Source organism: Camelus dromedarius, chromosome 9 (assembly GCF_036321535.1).
Source record: "Camelus dromedarius isolate mCamDro1 chromosome 9, mCamDro1.pat, whole genome shotgun sequence".
In the NCBI taxonomy this organism is placed as follows: domain Eukaryota; kingdom Metazoa; phylum Chordata; class Mammalia; order Artiodactyla; family Camelidae; genus Camelus; species Camelus dromedarius.
The window spans coordinates 3,658,377-3,680,330 of record NC_087444.1 but is presented as its reverse complement, the minus strand read 5'-3'; the positions used below and the strand labels follow the sequence as shown (position 1 = coordinate 3,680,330).

The 21,954-nt window shown below is 40.1% G+C and overlaps 1 protein-coding gene across 1 annotated transcript in view; it reads left to right on the top strand.

The window, feature by feature from the left end:
* The window catches only part of ARHGAP29 (Rho GTPase activating protein 29), a 56,103-nt gene extending 38,819 nt beyond the window's left edge, over positions 1-17,284 (top strand). Inside the window, exons 13-23 of the mRNA XM_031457633.2 lie at positions 737-894; positions 1,475-1,614; positions 1,890-1,994; positions 4,701-4,799; positions 5,831-5,970; positions 6,258-6,446; positions 6,716-6,853; positions 10,896-11,128; positions 12,336-12,666; positions 12,799-12,907; positions 15,155-17,284. Of these exons, the coding sequence (XP_031313493.2) occupies positions 737-894; positions 1,475-1,614; positions 1,890-1,994; positions 4,701-4,799; positions 5,831-5,970; positions 6,258-6,446; positions 6,716-6,853; positions 10,896-11,128; positions 12,336-12,666; positions 12,799-12,907; positions 15,155-16,044 (2,532 nt within the window). The 3' untranslated portion in view covers positions 16,045-17,284. The remainder of the gene's footprint in view (positions 1-736; positions 895-1,474; positions 1,615-1,889; positions 1,995-4,700; positions 4,800-5,830; positions 5,971-6,257; positions 6,447-6,715; positions 6,854-10,895; positions 11,129-12,335; positions 12,667-12,798; positions 12,908-15,154) is intronic.
* The last annotated feature ends 4,670 nt before the right edge of the window (positions 17,285-21,954 follow it).

Sequence of the window (21,954 nt, the reverse complement as noted above, 5' to 3'; positions counted from 1 at the left end):
CCACTCTCGGGGAAATGCAGACTCTTATGAGGACTGAGATCTCATCTGTTTATTTGCCATAGAATACCCAGAGCCCAGGGTTTTGTGAACATGAGAGAAGCTAACACGCGCAGCTCTCAGAATGGATCTGGCGCGTTGTAAGCACCCCCGGCTGCTGTGCCCCTGCTGTTACTGTGAGCAGCAGCAGTGACAGTGTATTTAGGCATTTGTGGAAACTCAGTGAAATAATGTATTTTGAATAGATTCAAGATAGTACCTAATCATAAAAATTGAGTGCTATAGGATACATTATAAATATAAAGCATTTCTATTTTTACAGGATTGCAAAAGTGAAAGTCAAAATAATAGTGCTCTGACTGGAATTTTTTCCCCCAGTTTTTCAGTTTAGACAATTGTGGTCAAACCATCAGAGTACAGAGATGGGAATCCTCGAAAACCCATCCATCTCCTGAAATTGTGAACCATTAGGGACATGAGGTTGTATTTTGTAACGTTTCAGATTAAAGCCAGTTTTGCCAGAAATGATTGCTCCTAGGTTTTGGATTAAAATTACTTTTTTTTTCCCCCCCTGATTTAGACCTTGTACAAAGTCAGGCAACATAGTGTGCTCACAATGATACACATTGTTGAATGCTTCACTCTGTGGCCTGTTTTGGTGCTGTCGCTTGGAATAAATATACACAGCATTCTGTCTAGCATGAGTTACCTTGCCTTTTGTTTTTGTATGTGACCATAGGTGACAGTCAACCTCTTCCAGATGCAACAACTGCAGGCTGCCTCGCTTGCAAACAATTTGCAGTCTCTCTGTGATACTGCCAAACTCTATGACCCAGGCCAAGAGTACAGTGAGTTTGTTAAGGCCACGAATTCAACTGAAGAAGAAAAAGTTGATGGGTAAGAATTAACACATAGATGAGATTATTTCAAGAGATAAAGCCTTTATTGCTCAGTGTCCTATCTGGTGTAAGGTGGTGTCTTTCTAACCCTGGCAGAATTGATGTTAAAACTTCCTGAATTTTAAAAATATTGTTTAAGATATAAGATATAACTCACTTAAAAAAAAAAGATATAACTCACTTAAGAGTAAAGCTTTCAATTTTGACACAGAGCTTAGTTCTTTGAGATTTAAAAATCCTTTCAGAGTGGCAAATCATGGTCATACCAATTTTTGAATGTCCGCAGATTTAACAGCCTACATTTTCCACACAAGTTATACTAGAAAAGTGTAACCATGACATGAGTAATTGACTACACGTCTGCTACTTTTTTCCCTGTTTCAGCCGAAATAAATACAAATAAGTATTAATTTTTATTCCCATCTCTTTCATAAAGTTCAACTGTATAATATGGTTTGTTCTTAATATTTAGTAAATTACTCTGTTCATTAAATTAACAGATTTTTCTGAAAATAAAATGAAGTAGGTGATTATTAGTCATTCTTCTGAATGATGACTTTTATTTGGGTTTTTCTTAGGAATATACATAAACAGTTAACAGACAGCTCCCACACTTCCGGATACGGGCCTTCTGACTCTTTAGAGGACGTCGTGCGCCTGCCTTACAGTTCCAACAAGATTGAAGAGGACAGATGCTCGAACAGTGCGGACGTAACAGGTAGTTTCTCACAGTGCAGAGGGCACTAATTTATGAAAGGTGAAGTTATTTAAATGTAATTATTAAATGAGTCACAGCTTTGTAATGTAAAATCAGGCCCTGAATGGTAGCATTAGAAGGCTTTATTCACAGTAGTGAGCACTGTGCCTGTCTTAAAGTCAGCTGTTTAACACTGTTGAAGAAGTTTGACTTGTCCCATTTTAAATAGTGTCGACATTTTGCCTTATGAAATCCATCTGTAGCCAAGTTTGACTTTAAATATTCTTTTCTTAAAGGTCCTTCTTTTATCAGATCATGGACATTCGGGATGTTTAGTGACTCCGAGAGCACTGGCGGGAGCAGTGAATCTAGGTCTTTGGATTCCGAATCTATAAGTCCAGGTACATAAGTAGTTACATGTAGAGTGAAAATGCAATGAAAGATTAAAATATTCCTTTTGGGCATGTTTTTAACTACTTTATATTTTTTCTCTTTTTATACTAAAGTATAGTTGATTTACAATATTGTGTTAGTTTCAGGTGTATAGCACAGTGATTCGGTTATAACATATATTTATGTATATCTATGTTCTTTTTTCAGTTCTTTTTCATTTTTGAATTACAAGATACTGAATATAGTTTCCTATGCTATACAGTAAATCTTTGTTGTTTATAACTACCCTGTTTTTAGAATGAACTGTCTCATAGGAGTATGTATGCATATGTACAGTTTAAATAAAAATGAGAGAACAAACCCTCATATATTTACCACCTGGCCTGAGAAGTAAAACATTAGCAGTGTATTCGACACCTTGCTGATACCACTGCCCTGTCACCCGCCAGAGCAGGCCGTCATCCTGAGTTTTGTTCATCATTCCCTAGCGATTTTAAATGTTTCAGTACTCGTGTCTAGTTGACCTTTGCCCTCTTCAGAATATTATTCAGATGGAATCATACTATTCTTTGTGACTTCTTTCATGCATTTTTTTTTGAGATCCACATTGATGTGAGAAGCTGTCTTTATTTTATACTATACTCTGTAGACTGTTCCGTAAACATGAATGTCCTTGTCTATCTTTTGGATTGTTCTGCAGTTAACTGCTCTAGTGAACAGTGCAGATGACACCAGTTCTTGTGCTGGTGCTAACTTACTCATTTTTTATAAATGTACCTTAAGGAACTTTGATAAAGATAATCTCGTGCTTCTTCGGGAGGCAGAATGGATGTTTTGAACACTCTCTTAGTGGCTTCAAAGAGAATAACTTGCCAGAGGTAACGCAGCTGGAAGGCATCTTTCAAACCCTTGAGGCTATTTACTTTCGATGTCCTTTCTCCTTCACTCTTCTTCCAAAGACTGCTCCAGTCCTGCTTTTCCTGGCTGTGTTTCTTTCTCCTGGGATCTTGGTACTGTAGGAGATGTGTTATAGGATTTAACCTACCTTGAAGCCCAAGGCCTTAGCTCTCAATTATTTGGAAACCTGTAACACTTCAGTGTGATAAAGACAAAAACTTTGAAACTGGTCACATAACAAATGGGTGAAGACCCAGGGATGCATAACCTGGAAAAAGGAAACTTGAGGACACGGCAACCTGTCCTCAGATACTGGAAATACAAGGGGAATAGAGTTAGAGTCCTTCAGGAGAAATGTGACCAAGGGCTGGAATTTATAGGTGACAGGTTTCTACTCGGTAATATAAAGAAGCCATTTTACAGTTAGAATAATTCTAAAATGAACACGTGGCCTCATGACTTCTTAGTCATCAAGGACACATTCAAAACAAAAACTAGATGACCACTGTTAAAAAAAAAAAAAAAAAAGACAACATGGAAGAGTAGGCTGCGTGCCTGATCAGGCACCTCACAAAAGAAAAAGGTGTGTTGGCCTAAAACACATTTTAAAAAATCAATTTCATCTAGTAAAGAAAGAAGTGCAAATTAAAGCCATAGTGAAAAATCTTTTTTGCTTACAAATTAGGAAAAACTTTTTCCTTAGTTATAATTTCCAGAGTTGGCAGAGTGGTGGGGAAATTTGGCTCTTCCATCATCTTTTGGCAAACACTGAAATAAGTTTAAAAAGCCTTAAAAATGGATATATTCTTTAAAAATGGTTATACCAGTGTGCCAGAGATTTAGCTACAAAGCTGTTTAGTGCAACTGAAAATCATAAACAACCTGAATGCTAAGCAAATGGGGCTGAATTAACTGTGGTAAAGTAAGTGAACTAATCAGACAGCTATTACAAATGACACTGCGGACAATGTCTGTGGAAAGGAAAGGATTGTCATGATATATTGATATGTAAAAAGACAAGTTATAGGTTAAAAAAAAAACTAGACCACTTTTTAAGAATAGTTGGAAGGCTGCGAGTCTTTGGGGAGAGAGGCTGTGATTTCAATAGTTTGCAAAGCCCTTTCTGACTCTGCACCTAAGACTGTTAAAGGCCTTGAGTTAGGTGAAGTCCCCCACTGAGACACAGCCCTGTTAGCGATACCAGCAGGGAGCAGATACACCTCCTCACCTGGTCGGGCTGCTGCTGAACGTGCTCTGAGACACGTGGCAGAGCCCTTGGCTGACGGCGTGCGTCTGGCGCCCTCAGCTCCCTGCCAGGGATCGTTGCCCCTGGTGCCCAGTCTCCTGTCTTACCGGCGACATAAAGGTGACGGCACTGTCACACTGCTGTATTCATAGATCTTTGTATATTTTAGAGATCTTTAGGTTACATTGTGTACGTTGCTTTATCACTTAATTTAACAAGCATTTAATGACAGCTTTACCACTGCGCCAGCCACTCTGGCAGACGTTAGCCGTCAGACTTGAATAGGTAGTACTCCCTGTCCTTGTGGGGTTTATAATCCCAGCAGTTACTGTCGGAAATCAACAGCAAGTTCTCATTTGAATATGTGATCCTCAATTCTAAGTTTATTTGGAAAAGGCAGATTTGGTTCAGTTCTCTTTTGTTCCCAGGAGTAAGTATCAGAATTCCCTGTATCCACAGTCGGTGAATGGAAGCAAATATTTACATTGTAGCTAATAAGATACTGTGACTTGTGTTATTCAAAAACATGTCATTACCCATTTCTTAAATTCTGCAATGAATTCTCTTTTAGGAGACTTTCACCGAAAACTTCCACGAACTCCATCCAGTGGAACCATGTCTTCTGCAGACGATCTGGATGAAAGGGAGCCACCGTCCCCTTCAGAAGCCGGTATTGCAGTCCCCTGGATCAAGTGTCCACTGAACCAGTTGTGTCAATAGCATTGCGTGATATTAGGGGAAAGTAGCATGATGTAAAGAATTACTTTACTGTGTGTTAAACAAAAGGCATCTTAGTGACTTAAATATATCTCAACAAATTATGTACAAGTATCATGTACAAATTATGTACAAGTATGGGTTGATAAAGCATTAATCAAATGTTATAAATAAAAATGTAAGAATAAACAGCAAAATTACTACAGCCAAAATATATTGGCACGTTGCTAAAATAGGCTAGATATTTCGATCTTTCATAAACCTAATACAGTGACTTAACTGTTCAAAGTGTTGCAATACATGAGAAATTGTATACATAAAAATTTCTACATGAGAAAAGTCTCTTCAGAAGAAATCATGTAAGTTAGGCAGGAAAAGTAAATAACTCTACTTCTTGAGGACAGAGAAAGTTGTGGTTGTTGAAGGAGATAAAAGACGTCAGTTATGTTAATGACTTAATTTGAGACTCCGGATACCAGGTACCTCCAGATGTTTTTGCATCATTTTCTAAAATAGTATGGAACATCTGATCTCTGGTAGGATATTGGTAGATAACTAGCTAGTATTATCTGTAATTTGAATTAATGAATCACGAATAGCTTTGTCTTTAATGCAAATAGTGCTGACATACTAACCTCACGGCTAGTTTTCTTCGAGGCTTTTATAGGGTCACTTTCTAAGAATGTAATGCCACCTGTGTAATAAAGGGCATGTAAGTAACTGTGCATTTGCTGATTCTGGAAACACGCCATGCTGTTTTTGAAGGATCTTACTGCTTTGATGGTGATTTTTACTCAGAGCTGAAATGTCTGATAAATGTATGCCTTGTAAGAGATCTATAAATTGGATGCTTATTTTGATGTTACAGACTCAAAATAATGGCTTTTTGTAATCTTTCTGAAGATTTTTAAAAATGTAGTACCATGTGATATAATTTTTCTGTCATCTTACAATTCTTATATACTAATCTACTTCTGTTTAAAGGACCTAATTCCCTTGGAACATTTAAGAAAACGTTGATGTCAAAGGCAGCACTCACTCACAAGTTTCGCAAACTGAGGTCCCCCACAAAGTGCAGGGACTGTGAAAGCATCGTGGTGTTCCAGGGTGTTGAATGCGAAGAGGTAAGATCTTTCTGGAATTACGTGAGCCCTTCTATGCTCTTTTTGCTTTATGGTTTTTTGTTATTAATTTTACTGATTAGGGTCTTTTGCAAATGTATTTTTAATAAATTGAGCCACAGTGTACCTTCTATGGTTTTATACTTCATTTTGCTATTAAATGTATTTCATACACCGCAGATAATACCTATTGAACTCATTTTTGTTATGTTACCACTCTACCTATAGTTTGTCCAGTTGTGAGTAGTTTTAAGGTGAATTAACCATTGTAAACTATCATTTTCTTGTAGTGTCTCCTTGTTTGTCACCGGAAGTGTTTGGAAAACTTAGTCATCATTTGTGGTCATCAGAAACTTTTGGGAAAAGTACACTTATTTGGAGCAGAATTCACACAAGTTGCAAAAAGGGAACCAGATGGCATCCCTTTTATACTTAAAATATGTGCCTCAGAGATTGAAAATAGAGCCTTGTGTCTACAGGTACATTATAACTCTTAAAATCGAAAATTTTAAAACATAAATGTCTATGTGATTTGTTCTGATGATAAGGAGACTTTAAAGGAGAACAATTCTCTGAATTTTTACTAATAAATCTGAATTTAGTCGGATTTATTTGGAAAATACTACCTTATTTGATCCTAGTTTTCTTCCAAAATATTGATATAAATTGAAGTAGACATTAAATATATTTAGATATCTGCATTTGTTTTAAAGCAGAATTTTGCAAAATTTTTCCTTTTCTTCTGAAGGGAATTTATCGTGTATGTGGGAACAAAATAAAAACTGAGAAACTGTGTCAAGCCTTGGAAAATGGAATGCACTTGGTAGACATTTCAGAATTTAGTTCTCATGACATCTGTGACGTCTTGAAATTATACCTTCGACAGGTAAAGTTATACCCTCGAAACGTACCATTAAGTAGAAAAAATCAAAAACATGATTTTCAGCTTGTTGATGATGTTTGCTACACATTTTTTTTGTTGACATAGACCATATCAATATCTTTCCAATTATTAACGTGCAGATCAAAGAGTATATAAAATACATGTACAGTTTAAAGACTTCTAATAATTAAAACACTCATTCTCCAGCACCTAGCATAAGGAAATAAAACATTACTAAACCTTATAAAAGCCCCCACCCCATTGTAGCCCAGTGGTCTTTCCTAGCCACGTTAATACCTCCCTCTCTCCCTCTCTGTTCTTGATAGTTTTAATACCTGTTGTGTATTCCTAAATAATATATCATTAAGTTTTAGAAAAGTGAGTGGAAAGTATCAATCTGGCTGTCTAAGAAAAGGCCATTATTCACTCTGTTACAAGAAGGGTTCAGCAAGTAGAAGCGTCCGGGTCATAGTTTGGCTTTAACTTCGCTGACACTTTACACGGCTGTTGTGGTGGGCGAGCGGTCCAGGCGTGAGTGCTCTCGGGGAACATGAAGCCCTCCGTGTCTGTGGCGTCAGGCGGGCTGTCCCGTCAGCTGGCTGCTGGGGGTTCGGCAGGGCTGTGAGTGGGCACGGGCTGCTCTGTATTTTCTCCTCCTGTGCTCGCTCTTGCACCTGCCTGTCAACGGGAGTAGGTTCAAAGAAAGCGCTTCCGTGGGGTGAAGGAAGTGGCTGCAGTGGCGGAGGCAGCCACGTGTGGAAGGGCTGCGGGAGCAGCCGTGTGATCACGAGCCAGATCCCGGAGACCTGGGCCTCGCCCGCTGCATCCCGCCCTCGGGGAAGAGGGAGAGCCAATCACCGAGAGCGGGGTGGCGGTGGTCCTCAGCACGTCCGTCTCGGGGGTTCTGCGTCTCCATCTGGTGAAGAGCCGCCATCCTGGGATCTCTCTCCTCCACCCTCGTCTCTTTCATGAGGGGACACCTGTCTTCTGTGTCATGGCTTCCTGTTTTTCCTATTCCCCTGTTTGGTCATGCCCATCCTCGAGCCAGGTGGAACAGAGTAAATATTTGAGGCTGCGTTTATCTGTAAATGTCTTTATTCTGCTTTCTTGAATGGGGATGGAAGAGTGGGTTGTGTGGAGGGTTACAGTATTCTAGGCTGGAAATCGTGTTTCCTCAAAAGTTGTTCTCTTTGAAACCTGAAATCCTTCTCGTTCCTGCTGCTTTGTGCCTGGCTGCTTGTTTTCTCTCTGAAAGCTTGTAGAATCTTTTTTCTCTCTCTGTGACCCTAAAATGTCAGTGTATGATTTTCATCTGCTGTTTCAGGCACTCCGCAAGCTCTGTCAGCGGCTTGTCCTTTAGTTCTTGAAACTTTCCTTTTCTTGCTCATTTCTTCCCCTCTGTTTTCTCTGTATTTTGTTTCTGGAATTTATATTTGGATACTTAACAACTTGTACTGCTTCTCTGGTTTCCTTCCCTTTTCCATATTATTCATTTCTTTTTTTTGTTTGTTTTTATTTTTAATGCTTTCTAAGAGATCTCCTCTGCTTTATCTTCCAATCCTGTACTGTAAATCAGTTTTTAATTTCCAAGAATTCTGATTTTCTGTTCCCTTTGCAGCCTTTTTTCTTTTTTACTGAATGCAGTATTTTTTCCACCTGAGATATTAATAGCTTTTTTTAAAAGGATTTTTTTCTCTGCTTAGCCTCTAGCCTTGTCCAATAGAAATATAATGTGAGCCCTATATATAATATTAAATTTTCTAGTAGCTACACAAAAAGAAATAGGTTGAAGTTAATTTTAATATTTTATTTAACATACTGAAAATATTATCTGAATATCTAATCAATGTTTTGAATGATTAATGAAGTATTTTACTTTATTTTTGGTACTGAGTCTTTGAAATCTGGTGTGTACTTTTCACCTAGAGCACATGTCAGTTTGGAACAGCCACATTTCCACTGCTCAGTAGCCACATATGGCTAGTGGCCACCATATTGACAGCTTAGTTGTAGACCTTCAAATTGGCTTTTTCTTACTTATTTTGATTTCTGTCTTCCATAGTTATCTGCTTAAAATGGAAGACTTGAGAATGGAAATCTCTCTGGCCGCTCTTGAGTACATGAGGCTTTGAAGATTTTGAGCTTTACTTAGTGTGATCTAGGAGGGCTGTTTGGGAAACACCTGATCATGTCTGGATCTCTAGGTCTCTGCTCTTGGGCTGGTCTGATAACCCCAGAGAAGGGTCTTTCCGGGCCTACAGGTACACTTCCAGAAATCTGGGAGCCAAATTAGGTAAGAAGTCTCCAGAATCGGCATTCAGCAGGCATGCAGTTGCTAAATCTCTGCTTGTTTTAAGAGTTGCCCATCTGTTCCTGTGTTTGGCATTGCCCATCCAGGGACCCTCTGTGTTACACTGCCCAGAGAAGACATCCTCAGGAGCATGGAGTGGAGACAGGGATCTAGAAATCTAATGCTTCTGAGATAGCTCACCCTCCCCCGGATCAGAGGATCTAGTCTGACAGTCTCTGAGTCTCCTTAGGATCCAGTAAATCATGTGGGGCCTCTGTTTGGAATTTCAGCTTCCTCAGGAGTGCTAAGTCAGCACGTGTTCATCTTTTCTTAAGCTTGTGAAATGTTGCTTTTTTTTCTTCATTCTGATTCTCTCAGTCCTTTGGGCTTAACTGTATTTCAGTAGTTTTGGGGTGGGGGCAGGGAGAAATTAGGTGCAAATTTTGGATCTGCCATGTTAGCCCAGGAAACTGTTGATATCTCTTTAATCACATTTTGCAGGATTTTCAACTGAGAAATGGAGACAGTATCTTTAAATGACTTTTAATCTCACCATGAATCACCCTTTATTTCTTCTGCCAGTCAGGGAGAGGAAATGGGGTCCAACACTCAGCTCTCTCCTATCCTAGGCATGCTGTGGGCCCAAGGCTTTAGCGTGGGAAGCCATGCTCCCTTCTTGCAGTATTAGAGAGTAGCCTTTGTTTTACTCATTACCATGTGGGAAGTCTGCAAGAGGCTAAGTGACCTCCTTCAGATCCCAAGGTGGTAGAGGTAGAAATTGATCTCAAGGCTTCCCCTTTCTGGGACCAGCAGGGGAAACTGGAGAAGTGGGTGCCTACTTCACCATAAATAGTATGGGACATCAGCTAGCCAGAAATGTGTTGTATTTTCCATCGGTGAGCAGTAGAAAGGCTGAAATCAGTTATGCCAGGAGACAGAGCAAGGTGGTATGCCCATCGATAGTTTGAGAGGGGAACTTTCTCTTTTAACCTACTTGGGACAATTCAAGTTGTATTTAAAACTTAGATAACGAAGTACTGACAGTTTCTTTCTTGTGAGGCATGTCTCCTTATGCTAATCTCCAGTCTAGCCCAAGCAAAACACAAGGACCCTAAAGCGTTTTGTTCTCTGTCTCTCCTGTAGGAACAGAAAACAAGCTTTTTCTGATTAATTTGACTTATATTGTACATTATCCTGGGTTTGTTTCAATAAAACAGTTGACTATCATGCTGACTTTTGGACAGTCATGAATGTAGTTGGTATAGAATATATATTAGAGTTTTAAAATCACATCATACAGCCTTAAGTTTAGAGTTTTACTGATTACCAGATAACTCATTTTTAACATAGATATAATATATGGTGATATCACATCTAGCGAACATACGTACATTTCTTTTTTTCTTGTTCTTGGGTAGTTTTTTTCCTTCAGTTGTATGTTAAGGTATAATTGACACACAGCACTGTACAAGTTTAAGGTGTGCAGCATAATGACTTGACTTACATACACCGTGAAGTGGTAATCACGTCTGTTTCAGTGAACATCCATCTTCTCATATAGATACAAAATTAAAGAAATAGGGAAAAATAGTTTCCATTGTGATGAGACACGTGTACATTTCTCAGTGTGGATTGACCATACGTCCTATTAACCTGAAAGGACTTGCAGAACCACTGAGTAGCTATTCAGTAGATTATTTAAACAGGGGAAAGAATGGACAGAATGATACTCCTATTGTCATTTTATTTCTTTAGCTCCCGGAACCATTTATTTTATTCCGATTGTATAAGGAATTTATAGACCTTGCTGTAGAGATCCTACGTGTAAATGAAGAACAAGAGACAAGAAAGGACAACCTCGAGGACAAAAAATGCCCAAGTACATGTATAGAAATAAACCGAATTCTTCTAAAAAGCAAGGACCTTCTAAGACAATTGCCAGCGTCAAATTTTAATAGCCTTCATTACCTCATAGTCCATCTTAAGCGGTAAGAACTTTGAATAAGGCAAGCATCCGTTAATAGGTGGATAATTGATCAGTTTTTTGGTTTTGCTTTTTTGGTTTTTTTAAATTGTAAAATACACAGAACATAAATTTAACCATTTTAATGATTTTTAAGTGTACAGTTCAGTGGTATTAAGTAGCTTCATGTTGCTGTGGTATTGTTTTTACTTTGAACATTCCATTTCTCTAGTATGTGTTAGGGAAAGGGGGGCATTAAATACAGGTTCATGCAACCAGCATCTTTCCCTCAGATGCCTCCTACGTGCCAGGCTCTGGCTGGGGAAATGAGGACAAACATGTGAGGTTTCTCTCGTCTTCTGTGCCTGTCAGCTCGAGGGGAGGCCTGCGCACGTGTGCGGTGCAGCGGCCCTAGTCTTCTGATGGAGCTGCGCTCAACATGCAGAGGAGGATGGGGGGGGGTTCTCACGTGGATCAGAGAAAGCAGCCTTGAACCAGACTTGAAGAGTTCAGTCACGGCTTGGTGACAGAGACTGTACAAAAGAGTATTCCAGGCAGAGGCTAACAGACACAGAGACATAAGAGATCGTTTTGCATTTGGGGAAGTGTAAGTAACTCGGTTAGGCTGGGACTGGGCAAGCGGCAGCCCAGAGTGAGCTCGGCGGAGTCCTGGCAAAGCCGTGCGTACCTGGCGGGTGACTTGCCTGTCTCTTTCTGTGCTCACGAAAGGGTTTGAGCCAGGAATTTGACACACTCAGGTTTGCCTGCTAGGTCTTTCTGTCAGCAATATGGAGAGCAGATTGAAGGAGGGGGCTTTATTTCAACTCCGATCTCCTTGAATAGTCAGAAATAAAAGGTGATGAGAGCTTGAAGTAGGGCCAGAGCAATGGGAGTGGCAACAGAGTACAGAGACCTTTAGGATCAGTGAGGCTTGAGGACTAGATAGAAAGTTTCCAGCGTGAGGACCTGGGAGGATGTACTGTGTATATACTAAGATGGGTGCAGCTTTTAGGATATTTTTTATTTCTGTTGATAAAACTGTAGTGATTCCTTCACTTACTTGAATTTAATCGTAATACTGTGAAACCCAATTTGGTGGGTGGTCAGTATTTAATCAAATAAATATATCCTTTTCCTAGACTTCTGCAGCCCAGTTCTTCTCCACCCTTCCCCACCTGTAGTAACCTACCGTCACGGAAGTCTAACACAGCTTTATGTGTTTGGCTTCGCAGAGTCGTCGATCATGCAGAAGAAAACAAAATGAACTCCAGAAACTTGGGGGTGATATTTGGACCAAGTCTCGTGAGGCCGAGACCCACAGCTGCTCCCATCAGCATCTCGTCTCTGGCTGAGTACTCCAATCAAGCGCGGCTGGTTGAGTTCCTCATCACCTACTCACAGAAGATCTTCGACGGCTCCCTGCGGCCGCAGGACGTAGCTGCAGGTGGCGCAGGTGGCGCTGCACCTCAGATTGAGCAAGGCCCTCTTCTGAAGCCTCTGTTGTCACCAGAAGAAAAAGATCCGGAGCATTCTGTGAAGTCACTCTTCTTTTCTTCAAAGGAAGTGAGTTTTGACTTTTATGGAGTTGTGTTGGAACTTTGTAATGTTTGTTACTAACAAGTTAAAAATACTTGAACTGTTTATTTTGAGATGTGTTTGTGTTCTTCAAGCTTAAAATTTTGCTTCCATCAACAGGATAACAATACTGCAGACAGTGAAAGCAGAATTTTTGAATCTGCTACATCATTTGAGGAATCAGAACGAAGGCAAAATGCGTTAGAAAAATGTGATGCATGTCTCATTGGTGAGTGGCCATGTGAAAATGCATGTTTGTTGACTTAAAACTGTCCCAGTAAACCATGGTTAAAAGCCAAGGTGAGTGGAGTGGAGAGGAGTCAGGGAAGGACGCGTCGTTAGTAGATGGGTCTCTGCCAGCCATTTCGGAAGCTGCCTTCTGGTGTGCCTTGCATTTAAGCAAGTGTTACTCTCTATACTGGTCATTACAGAAAGACATCTTGGAGTTCAGAGGTGTTTCTGTGCTCGTTCTGAAATTTTCTTTGTTTCCATTTTTGCCGTCAGAGTCACGGCCGAAGTGTGTTGAGCAGTGTGATGATTCGTTAGGATCTCCTGTTACTACAGATCATTGTGTTGATCTAACTGTTCACAAGGTGTCAACGAGACTTCTAAAATTCAAAAAATGTAGACTCCCAAACTTCAAAAAATTTTTTAAAGTGCATTTTCCTGTCACCTGCCTTTCACACATTAAGCACACATATCTGTCTGTCTTTTTTATTTCCTTGCCTGTAGTCACTTTATTCACTGTATGATCATTTTGGTTGTAGTGACTGGGAGCTGCCCATTTGTGGAAAGGCTTCCTTCCACTTGTTACTGTAATTCTGTACTTCACTAGAGCCAACTTCCGATTTTTAAGTGCAGCCATATATGTGAAATTTGATGTATAATGAGGTATCAGTGATCGCAGCCTGACAGGGTCTAAACAGTAAGGGAGCTAATAACGTTCACTGGGTACCTGCCTGCTCTGCGCTGAGCACTCTGCTTGCTGTTTGATGCCATTTATCTGATTTGATCTTCGTAACAGCTCTGTGCTGTGAAGTGGGTGGTGTTAGCCCCGTTCAACCCATAGACTAGAAGCCTAAGAGAGTTTAATAATGTCAAAGGTCATGCCCTAGTAAATCATTCAGTTTGAACCTATGTTTGCCATTATTTCACTGTTCCATGACCTAGGGCTCCCAATTAGGAATCGTAATAAAAATGTGTCATTTTTTGAGTGCTTAGTAAATAGTAGGTAATTCTAAGCACTTTTCATGATTAGGTCATCTAGGCCACACATCATCATAGATGGAACTATGTTTCCTTTCTGACAGTTGGAGACACTGAGGGACAGTGAGATTGTCTCACCCAGGGCGAAAGGGGGAGAGCTGAGCTAAACCCGGCCACTGGGCTTCCGAGCTGCACTCCTAGACATCGCACTACAAATTTTTCCCCAAGAACTCAAGAATGCACTTTGGTTGGCATCTACAGCCCCGCAGCAATGTGTCAGGCCCCTCAGAGTGCTCCATCCAGGCAGGGAAGGACCTGGGAAAGCAAACAAGAGGGCGTTGCCCTGGACGCCAGGGAAGAGAGGTCCACAGTCTCAGGGAGGAGGAAGGTCAGATGAGATGATGACTCTCAAGTGACTCTGATGGGCTCCTGCCTGCAGACCGCTGCCTGAGACATGTGGGAGGAGGACCTGGCGACAGGGAGGAGGCCTGCATGCTGTGCTTGGGGCCCCGCTGAAACTCAAAGGCAGGGTGGTGCCACGGCTCAGAGTTGTTTTTTTTTTAGCAGTAAAAGGAGTGTGAGCAGAGAGCCGGAATTTTCCAGAAATGGGAATTTTTTGGGGGGAGATACAGCAAAAAGAGACAGGGTTTGAAGGAGCCTAGGGTTCTAGTTTGAGAAAACAGTTAATGGGGAGAATGGCATTTTTTACTTAATACAGAACTGTCTGATCTTAATAGGACGGGATGACACTTACTAGTTGATCAGATAAGCACATCACAAGGCATCTACTCTGGTTTGCTCTCGCTGTGGGTTGAGTGTAACTGAAAAGCATAGTAAATTGGCAAAAGCCTTGGGATTTAGGGCACAGTTGCATGTGGTTGGTGTGTGAATTGGTGTCGCTTTTCCGGGGGTACCACGCAAGTATCTGCCTGTTGAAATGGCAGCCCTTTCGCCCAGCAAACCCCTGTTCACGCGCAGCACATAAAAAGAAGCCACTTCAGCAAGTGTGTTTTTTTTTCACTAACTTGCAGTGAGTTTTGTAGCTATTTATTACATTGATTTAAATAAATAGGAATTCTAACATTTTTATTCAAAGTGTGACTTTAATATTTTATGACTATTTAACTCCTCTGCATAGAAAACGGAGAATAACTTGGGAAAAATATATGGAGACCCCTGTTCTGAGCGGTTGTTTACGTATAACTCAGACTCTTGTTGACCATGTGCCGCCATGAAGTTTGATTTTTAAATAAATCTTTTCCTTTTTCAGACAACAAAGTGCGTTTGCTTGTAGACCAAGAGCTTGAATCAGCATCACAAAAGGTGGAAGATGTTTGTAAAACCTCCAGGCCACTTACTCTGAAATCCCACAGGGAGACAAACGGTGTTGAGAGGCACACTCCACGGACCAAGGTCAGACCTGTAAGTTTGCCTGTCGACAGACTGCTGCTGCTTGCAAGCCCTCCTAACGAGAGGAGTGGCAGAAATACGGGAAATACAAATTCAGACAAGTTTTGCAAGAATCCTTCCTTTGAAGGAGTTAATAGGAAAGACCCAACTACTGTTTGCTCCAAATCTGATGGCTTGAATCAGCAGACTCTACAAAAAGCTCGGGAGAAACAGTACGAACAGAATGACCTGACTGCAAAGACTGCACGGATCGCGCCCGGTGCATTCCAGGAAAGAGGAGGGACGGCCAGCAGCAGCAGGCTGCCGGGGGACCACCCCGTCAGCACCGCCCAGCCCAGCAAGCCATACGCAGAACCCTTCAGGCCAGCACGACAGGTGGCCGAGAGACGGTCCTCGGACTCAGGCCCTCCTGCTCCCGTCAGAGCACCCAGGACACTGCAGCCCCAGCATTGGACGACGTTTTATAAACCACGTGTTCCCACCGGTGGCGGGAGAGGGGACGAGGAGAAACCTGTGACACCCTCGGCAGCCACGCCCCCGGGCACAGCTCCCGCCCCGCAGGAGCACGTGCTGAAACCAGGGCCAGACTCGGAGAGGCCGCCGGCGAGCCCCGCGCAGCCGGCGGGCGAGCCCAGGGACGCGGCCGAGGCACGCGACGTGTCTGGCGCGCACCCCGCGTGCCCGAGACCGCGGCTGAAACGGATGCAGCAGTTAGAAGACCTGGAAGATGAAATCCCACAGTTTGTGTAGGGTTGTCAGAATTCTGTGTTTCTTTTTCCGTCGCTTTGTGATACTGTGTTTGTTTTCTGGAAGAAATTTTTGACAGGGCCCCTTTCGTACAGGATTGCCAAATCATGGATTTTGCCTCTTGTCCCGGTAGCATGTGATCCCGTGTTGGTTATGTTGAACGGTGGACAGCTTTGATAGGGTCCCGTCTCTGCCTCGCTGGAATTGTATGTACTTTTGAAGTTGTGAATAAATAGACAGAGTCGTGTTTTTTAAAGTTCAGTTCATTTTCCCCGTTAAATGGTCCATTTAAGTGCATCCCTAATGCAGCGCTCAACTAATAGGTGCAATTGAGGGAAATCAGCTTTATTTTTTTGAAGTGAAACTATGTGCTTATTTATAAAAAGAGTGTTTCTGAGTGCAAGTGCCTGAAAGATCTCTGTTTGGTATGATTGTTTTTTTCACACAGTTTGTAGTGTATCTTTGACCATTTGTGCTTTTAGGGTATGTATGTAAACTTTCATTTTTCAATTTGCAATTCACTTAACTTTTTAACATTCACATAGTGGCCAAAAGGCTTACAAATCTGCATTAATTACATTTTAATTAATTGCTAGATTTTACATGTGGTAGTCAGTTGAATTGTACAGGGAAAATGCACTTAACCATGTTTCTAAATTGTGTAGTTCAGTCATATCTTATTTGGCTTTAGATATTATACATTTAATAGTTTTTCACTTCTTGGCTTTGTTCTGCATAAACTTTTGTTGTTCAACAGTTGTGAACCGTTTGGTGTTTTATATAATAGTCCAAAAATGTTTTAAAATTCAGTCCATTTCCTCTTAATATTACCTGGGTTTTTAAAAAAAAAAAAAAACTTTTCCTTTTGTATGAAATGTTTTATGTATGAATAATTTTATGTACTTTTTCCACCTGAATTTATAACCATTGACAATGTATGTTTCATCTGAATCGTGCAAAGATTTATTTAAGTTGATTCTAAGAGTATAATTCAATAAGCCTCATTGTTTGGAATTTGAGAGGAGGTGTAGATGATTGGATATATTTCATATACAAAATTCCCAATTTTAGAACTAATGCAGTTCTGTTCTTTTCTTGGTTTTGTCATTTTGCCTAAAGTAGGATATAAAAGGGACAAGAAAGAGCCTTTTTGTATGTGTGAATTATATTTGTAACAAATGCTTTTATATGACCATGTTATACTTGATAAAAATATATATATTATATATATTAACCTGTTAAATTATTGCAAGTTCTTGTGGGGTCTCTGAAATTGTTGCCTCTTAGGGTGTGAGACTTGAAGGTTTATTAACCACTGGCTTAGTGATCAATGCTTGAGGCTCATATGTCCCTTGACTACAACATGGATTTTATGGGAAGCTGTTACATAGTTTTATGTGACATTAAGGACTAGGGAGAAAGAATAATCCCGCCCTTTTGGGCTGGAACCTTGTTTTTAGTCCTCATTGTAAAAAAAAAAAACATAAAAAAAAAATTGGTACAAAAACCTGAAAAGAAATTAAGAGCAAACATTTATTGAGCCCTTTCTGCATGCCATGAACTCTGCTAAGTTCCATATACATTATTTCATTTCAGGTTTACAGCAGGGAAGGTAAGTACCTTATTCCTGTGTAACAGGTAAGGAAACTGATCCTCAGTTAAATGATGTGTTCTCAGTTGCACAGGTGTGACAGCTGGAGTCAAGTCTCAAATCCAGGACTGTCAGATTCTGATGTAACATTAGTGCTCTTAATGGCTGTGTAATTACTAAGTAATATCCAGTAGGGTTTAACAGAAAATGTGCCTTTTTAAAAATTTAATGGTGTTAAATATGTGTAACATAAAATTTATCACTTGACCAGGGTTGAAGTGTACAGTTCAGTGGCATTAAGTACATTCACATTGTCCTGCAACCATGACTTCTGTCTATGTCCAGAACTTTCTCATCCTTCTATGGAACCTCGAAAATGTATTTTTAAACTCTCTTAGTTTTCTTTTAATGTTTGAGACAACCTAAAGAATATTTCATAATCAAACGGCCTCTCTGTTTCCCCTCAGTGAGCGCTCCACTTTGGGGTCCTTTCTGCCGTCAGTCTGTGGGTGCTTTCTGGTTTCCTGGGACATAAAGCAAGTAACTCTTGAGAAGGTGTTGCTGTTTGTAGAGCACCCACAGGGTGTGCTGTGCCAGGTAATGTGGTGGCAGTCACTGATCAGGAAGGCGTTCTATGTCACGTGGAAAGAACGTGAGCCAAGGGATGGGGCAATAGTGGGATCCTGTCAGAGCTGCCGGTCCACCAGAAAACTTCAAGCTCCCAAGCAGTTGTTTGTGAAGGGTTGGCCATAACTTCCCCACACGGGCTTGTTTTATGTGCTGAGAACTTAGTTAGAATTGATGAGTATTTAAAATTACTTTGGGTGCCCCTTAGGCAAGATATATGTATTTCTGACAAGTTACAGTCACTGTAATTCTCTGGGTTTTTTCTTTCCTAGAGGCAGGAAATTGTTTCTGTGTTGATACGATTTTATACGTAGACGATTGAGTAACATCTAGATTTTAGCAAAGTTGCTCCATTCACCACCAGTGTGCAGAAGTCACTTGTATGGGTGTGTATCAGCAACTAACAGAAAATGAAAAGTTTTAAAAAGATCCTTAAACAAGAGCATAAAAAATTTGAAGCACCTAAGAATAAATCTAGCAAAATAGACACAAAATCTTCATGGAGGAAATTTTAGACTATATCAAGAGGCATTCAAGGAGATTTTAAATAAATGGAGTACTGTGTTGTACATGGACTGGAAGCCACAATATGGTAAAGATGTTCATGTGCTTTATATTTATTTATAAATTCAGTGTGATCCCATCCAACATAATTTTTGAGCCACTTGAAAGTTGCAGACATGATGCCTCATTAACCCTACTTTAGTGATACTTCCTTAATACTCCTACATAACCGTGGTATGACCATCAAAGTCAGATTTAACATTGACGTGTAATACCTAATCCACAGACCGTATTCAGATTCTACTGATTGCCCCAACCACGTTCCTCTCTGCTGCAGCAGCCCAGTTCAGGGTTCCATCTTCTTCAGTGAGAAACAGTTTCAGTCTTTTCTTTCATGACTTTGACACTTTTGAACAGTACTTTGTAGAATATCCCTCAGTTTGGGTTCATCTAACGTTTCCTCATGATTAGATTCAGGGTATACATTTTTGTTTCTGGAAATATGACAGAAATGATGCCATGTTTTCACTGTGTCATACCAGGAAATGCACTGTGCTGGACTGTCCCCTTCCTGATAAAACTAACTTTGACCTCTCGATTAGGATAGCATCTATCAGGTTTCTCTGTTGTAAAGTTAATAAAAAGAACTTTGTGAGGAGTCTTCGAGACTCTGTAAATGTCCTGTTTCTCATCAAATTGTCAGTCAGTTTGAGTCCACTGATGCTTCTTGCCTGAATCTGTTACTACTGTTTTGGTTGCCCAATGGTGAGTTCTTCCTTTCTGATGCTTTGATTGACACTCTACTTGTCCCTACTTGTTCCTTCTCCCTTTATTTGTTTATTCATTTCTATTAATACGGACTGGTGGATTCCTGCTTTATTCAGTAAGTTACAATATATTACTATCATTTACTTTGATACTGAACATTTCCCAGACTTCGTCTACGGGAGTCTCTTCAAGCTTGCATCTATGTCCTTTTGACTTTTTTGAGCTCTTGATTTTTCTGATTTGTCGGCACATCAAGGTGTCCCACGCTTGTCTTGTACTTTCCCCTGACCCAGCCATGTGTCCAAGGAGCCCTGGTTCCTGTCAATGGGAAGCAGTATATGGAAACCAAGAGCTGAGAAGTACTCACTGCTCCTGGTAAGTCATTGGTTCTAAGCCCTACTGGTGGATAGATTAAAGAAATACTTGTGAGTATACACATCCACAAGCATACATCTGTATGCATCTCTGTAGGTACATTTAAATTGATACCCTTGAGCTCACCTTGATACCTTCATTTCTAATTCAGTGCTTCAGAATTTAGTCTTTCCCTTTTCATGTTTATAACTCCTTTCTCTCATAGTGAGAAGCCTGGCTCCTATAATCCTAAATATATCATTTGCCTACTCTTTCTTTATGTTTCCAACCTCCTGACAATGCCAACTGCTGCATTGACCCACCAGCCTCATATATGTCAAAGGAGTCCTCAGCCATTGCTGCACTGGTCACGACCACACTGCTCCCTAACGTACCACTCAGAATCCTAGGAGGACCAGGCCAGCTGAATCCTTGACCCCAGCGATGTCAGCCCTGACCACGCCATTTTAATCCTAGATCCTGGCCATCTGGCTGAATTGACCCCAGTGTAAAGGGAGGTATGGGACAAATTCATGATCTTTTGATAAAGAGCAATTCTTAAATATTTGATTATTGAATTTACTAGGAAAAAATTAAGTGAGCAATTATACCTATTTATCAGGAATACCTAAACACTATATATTTATGAAATATATAGAAAGTTTTGAATTATGACTTTGCTGTCTCTTTTTTTGTCTCAGTTCTAATAGTTTCAAGTGAATGTAAGACATTAATACTTCCTGTAATAACTAAACCATATTGCATATCATGCTGTTCTTCAGTGCCTTACAGTCAACCAGCATAATTACTCTGCGTACATTAAATTAGCACACTTTTCAGAGGATAGAGTAAAAGAGACTAATTGTCCATGTTTCTGAGTTACAAGTTTTATTTGGATTCTTTGTCAGCTTTCAAATGAACAACAAATAAATAATAGCCATACATCACATGGAAACCTGTCTCAGGTTTCTGGATGTGGTCCTGCCCCTTCACTGTAGGATATTATGTCTTCCTTATAGTGTTGAAAGAATTGGAAAGAAGAGATGGTGTAGCAATGTGAATAGACCAGTGAGTTTTTCATTATCTAGGGAGTGCCAATTAAGCAAATATGGCCCTGAAATTTAAAAATCAGGACATAGACTAAGTGTGGTAAGATCTTAGTTACAACCGTAGGCACAGAGCCTGATGGATGATAGTTGCTGTCTGCTAAATTAATTACCTTTATCTCATTTCATTTTACATCAGAAATCTGCTTTTTGAGATCTATGTCCAATGAAATCCAAACTTTTTTATATCTAGTTATTCAACATTGTGAGAGTTAATCTAGTCAATTGCCAGTCAAATCAGAATGCACTGTGATTCAGCACAGGAGAAAGCAGTGAACCTATGAATTCTCCATCCACAAGTGTAGATACATACGTAATAATTCAGATTCAGTGAGAGTTTTAAATGCTTTTTTTGTTTTAATTGGCTCATAAATGCAGAAGTGTATAAAAATATATGTAGCATACAAAGAATAATTATAAAATGAACTCCCATTAGCCCTCAATCCCCTTAATAGAGTGTGAAGAAGCCAGCAGCGCGCCCCAATCTGATTGCATGGCGCTCTCCCCCTCCACTCCTGGGTGTGACTGCTATCTTGAATTCTATGTTAACCATTCCTTGGTTTAAAAAAAAAAAATCGCTACCTGTGTGTTATTTAGTTTTGCCTGGTTTTGATGCTTTTACAAGTGGAATCATGTTTGATCCTTTTGTGGCTGGCCGGCTTTCATCCAACATGTTCTGGGGATCAATCCATGTAGATGTTTGTAGCTGCAAACATATTTTTCCTTTTTTTTTTTAACTACTTTAAAGTATTCTTGTGGTAAATATACTACAATTTAGTAGTCATCTTATCGTTGATAGACATTTAGGTTGCTTCTAATTTTTCATCACTATGAACAATGCTGCATTGAAAACTTAATATTTACTTTTTCTTTCTATCACTTAAAATTGTTTTGTGCTGGTTATGCCATTTAATTGTTACTGAGGCAGGTATTCTTAACTGCTTTTTTCAGACAAACAGCCTT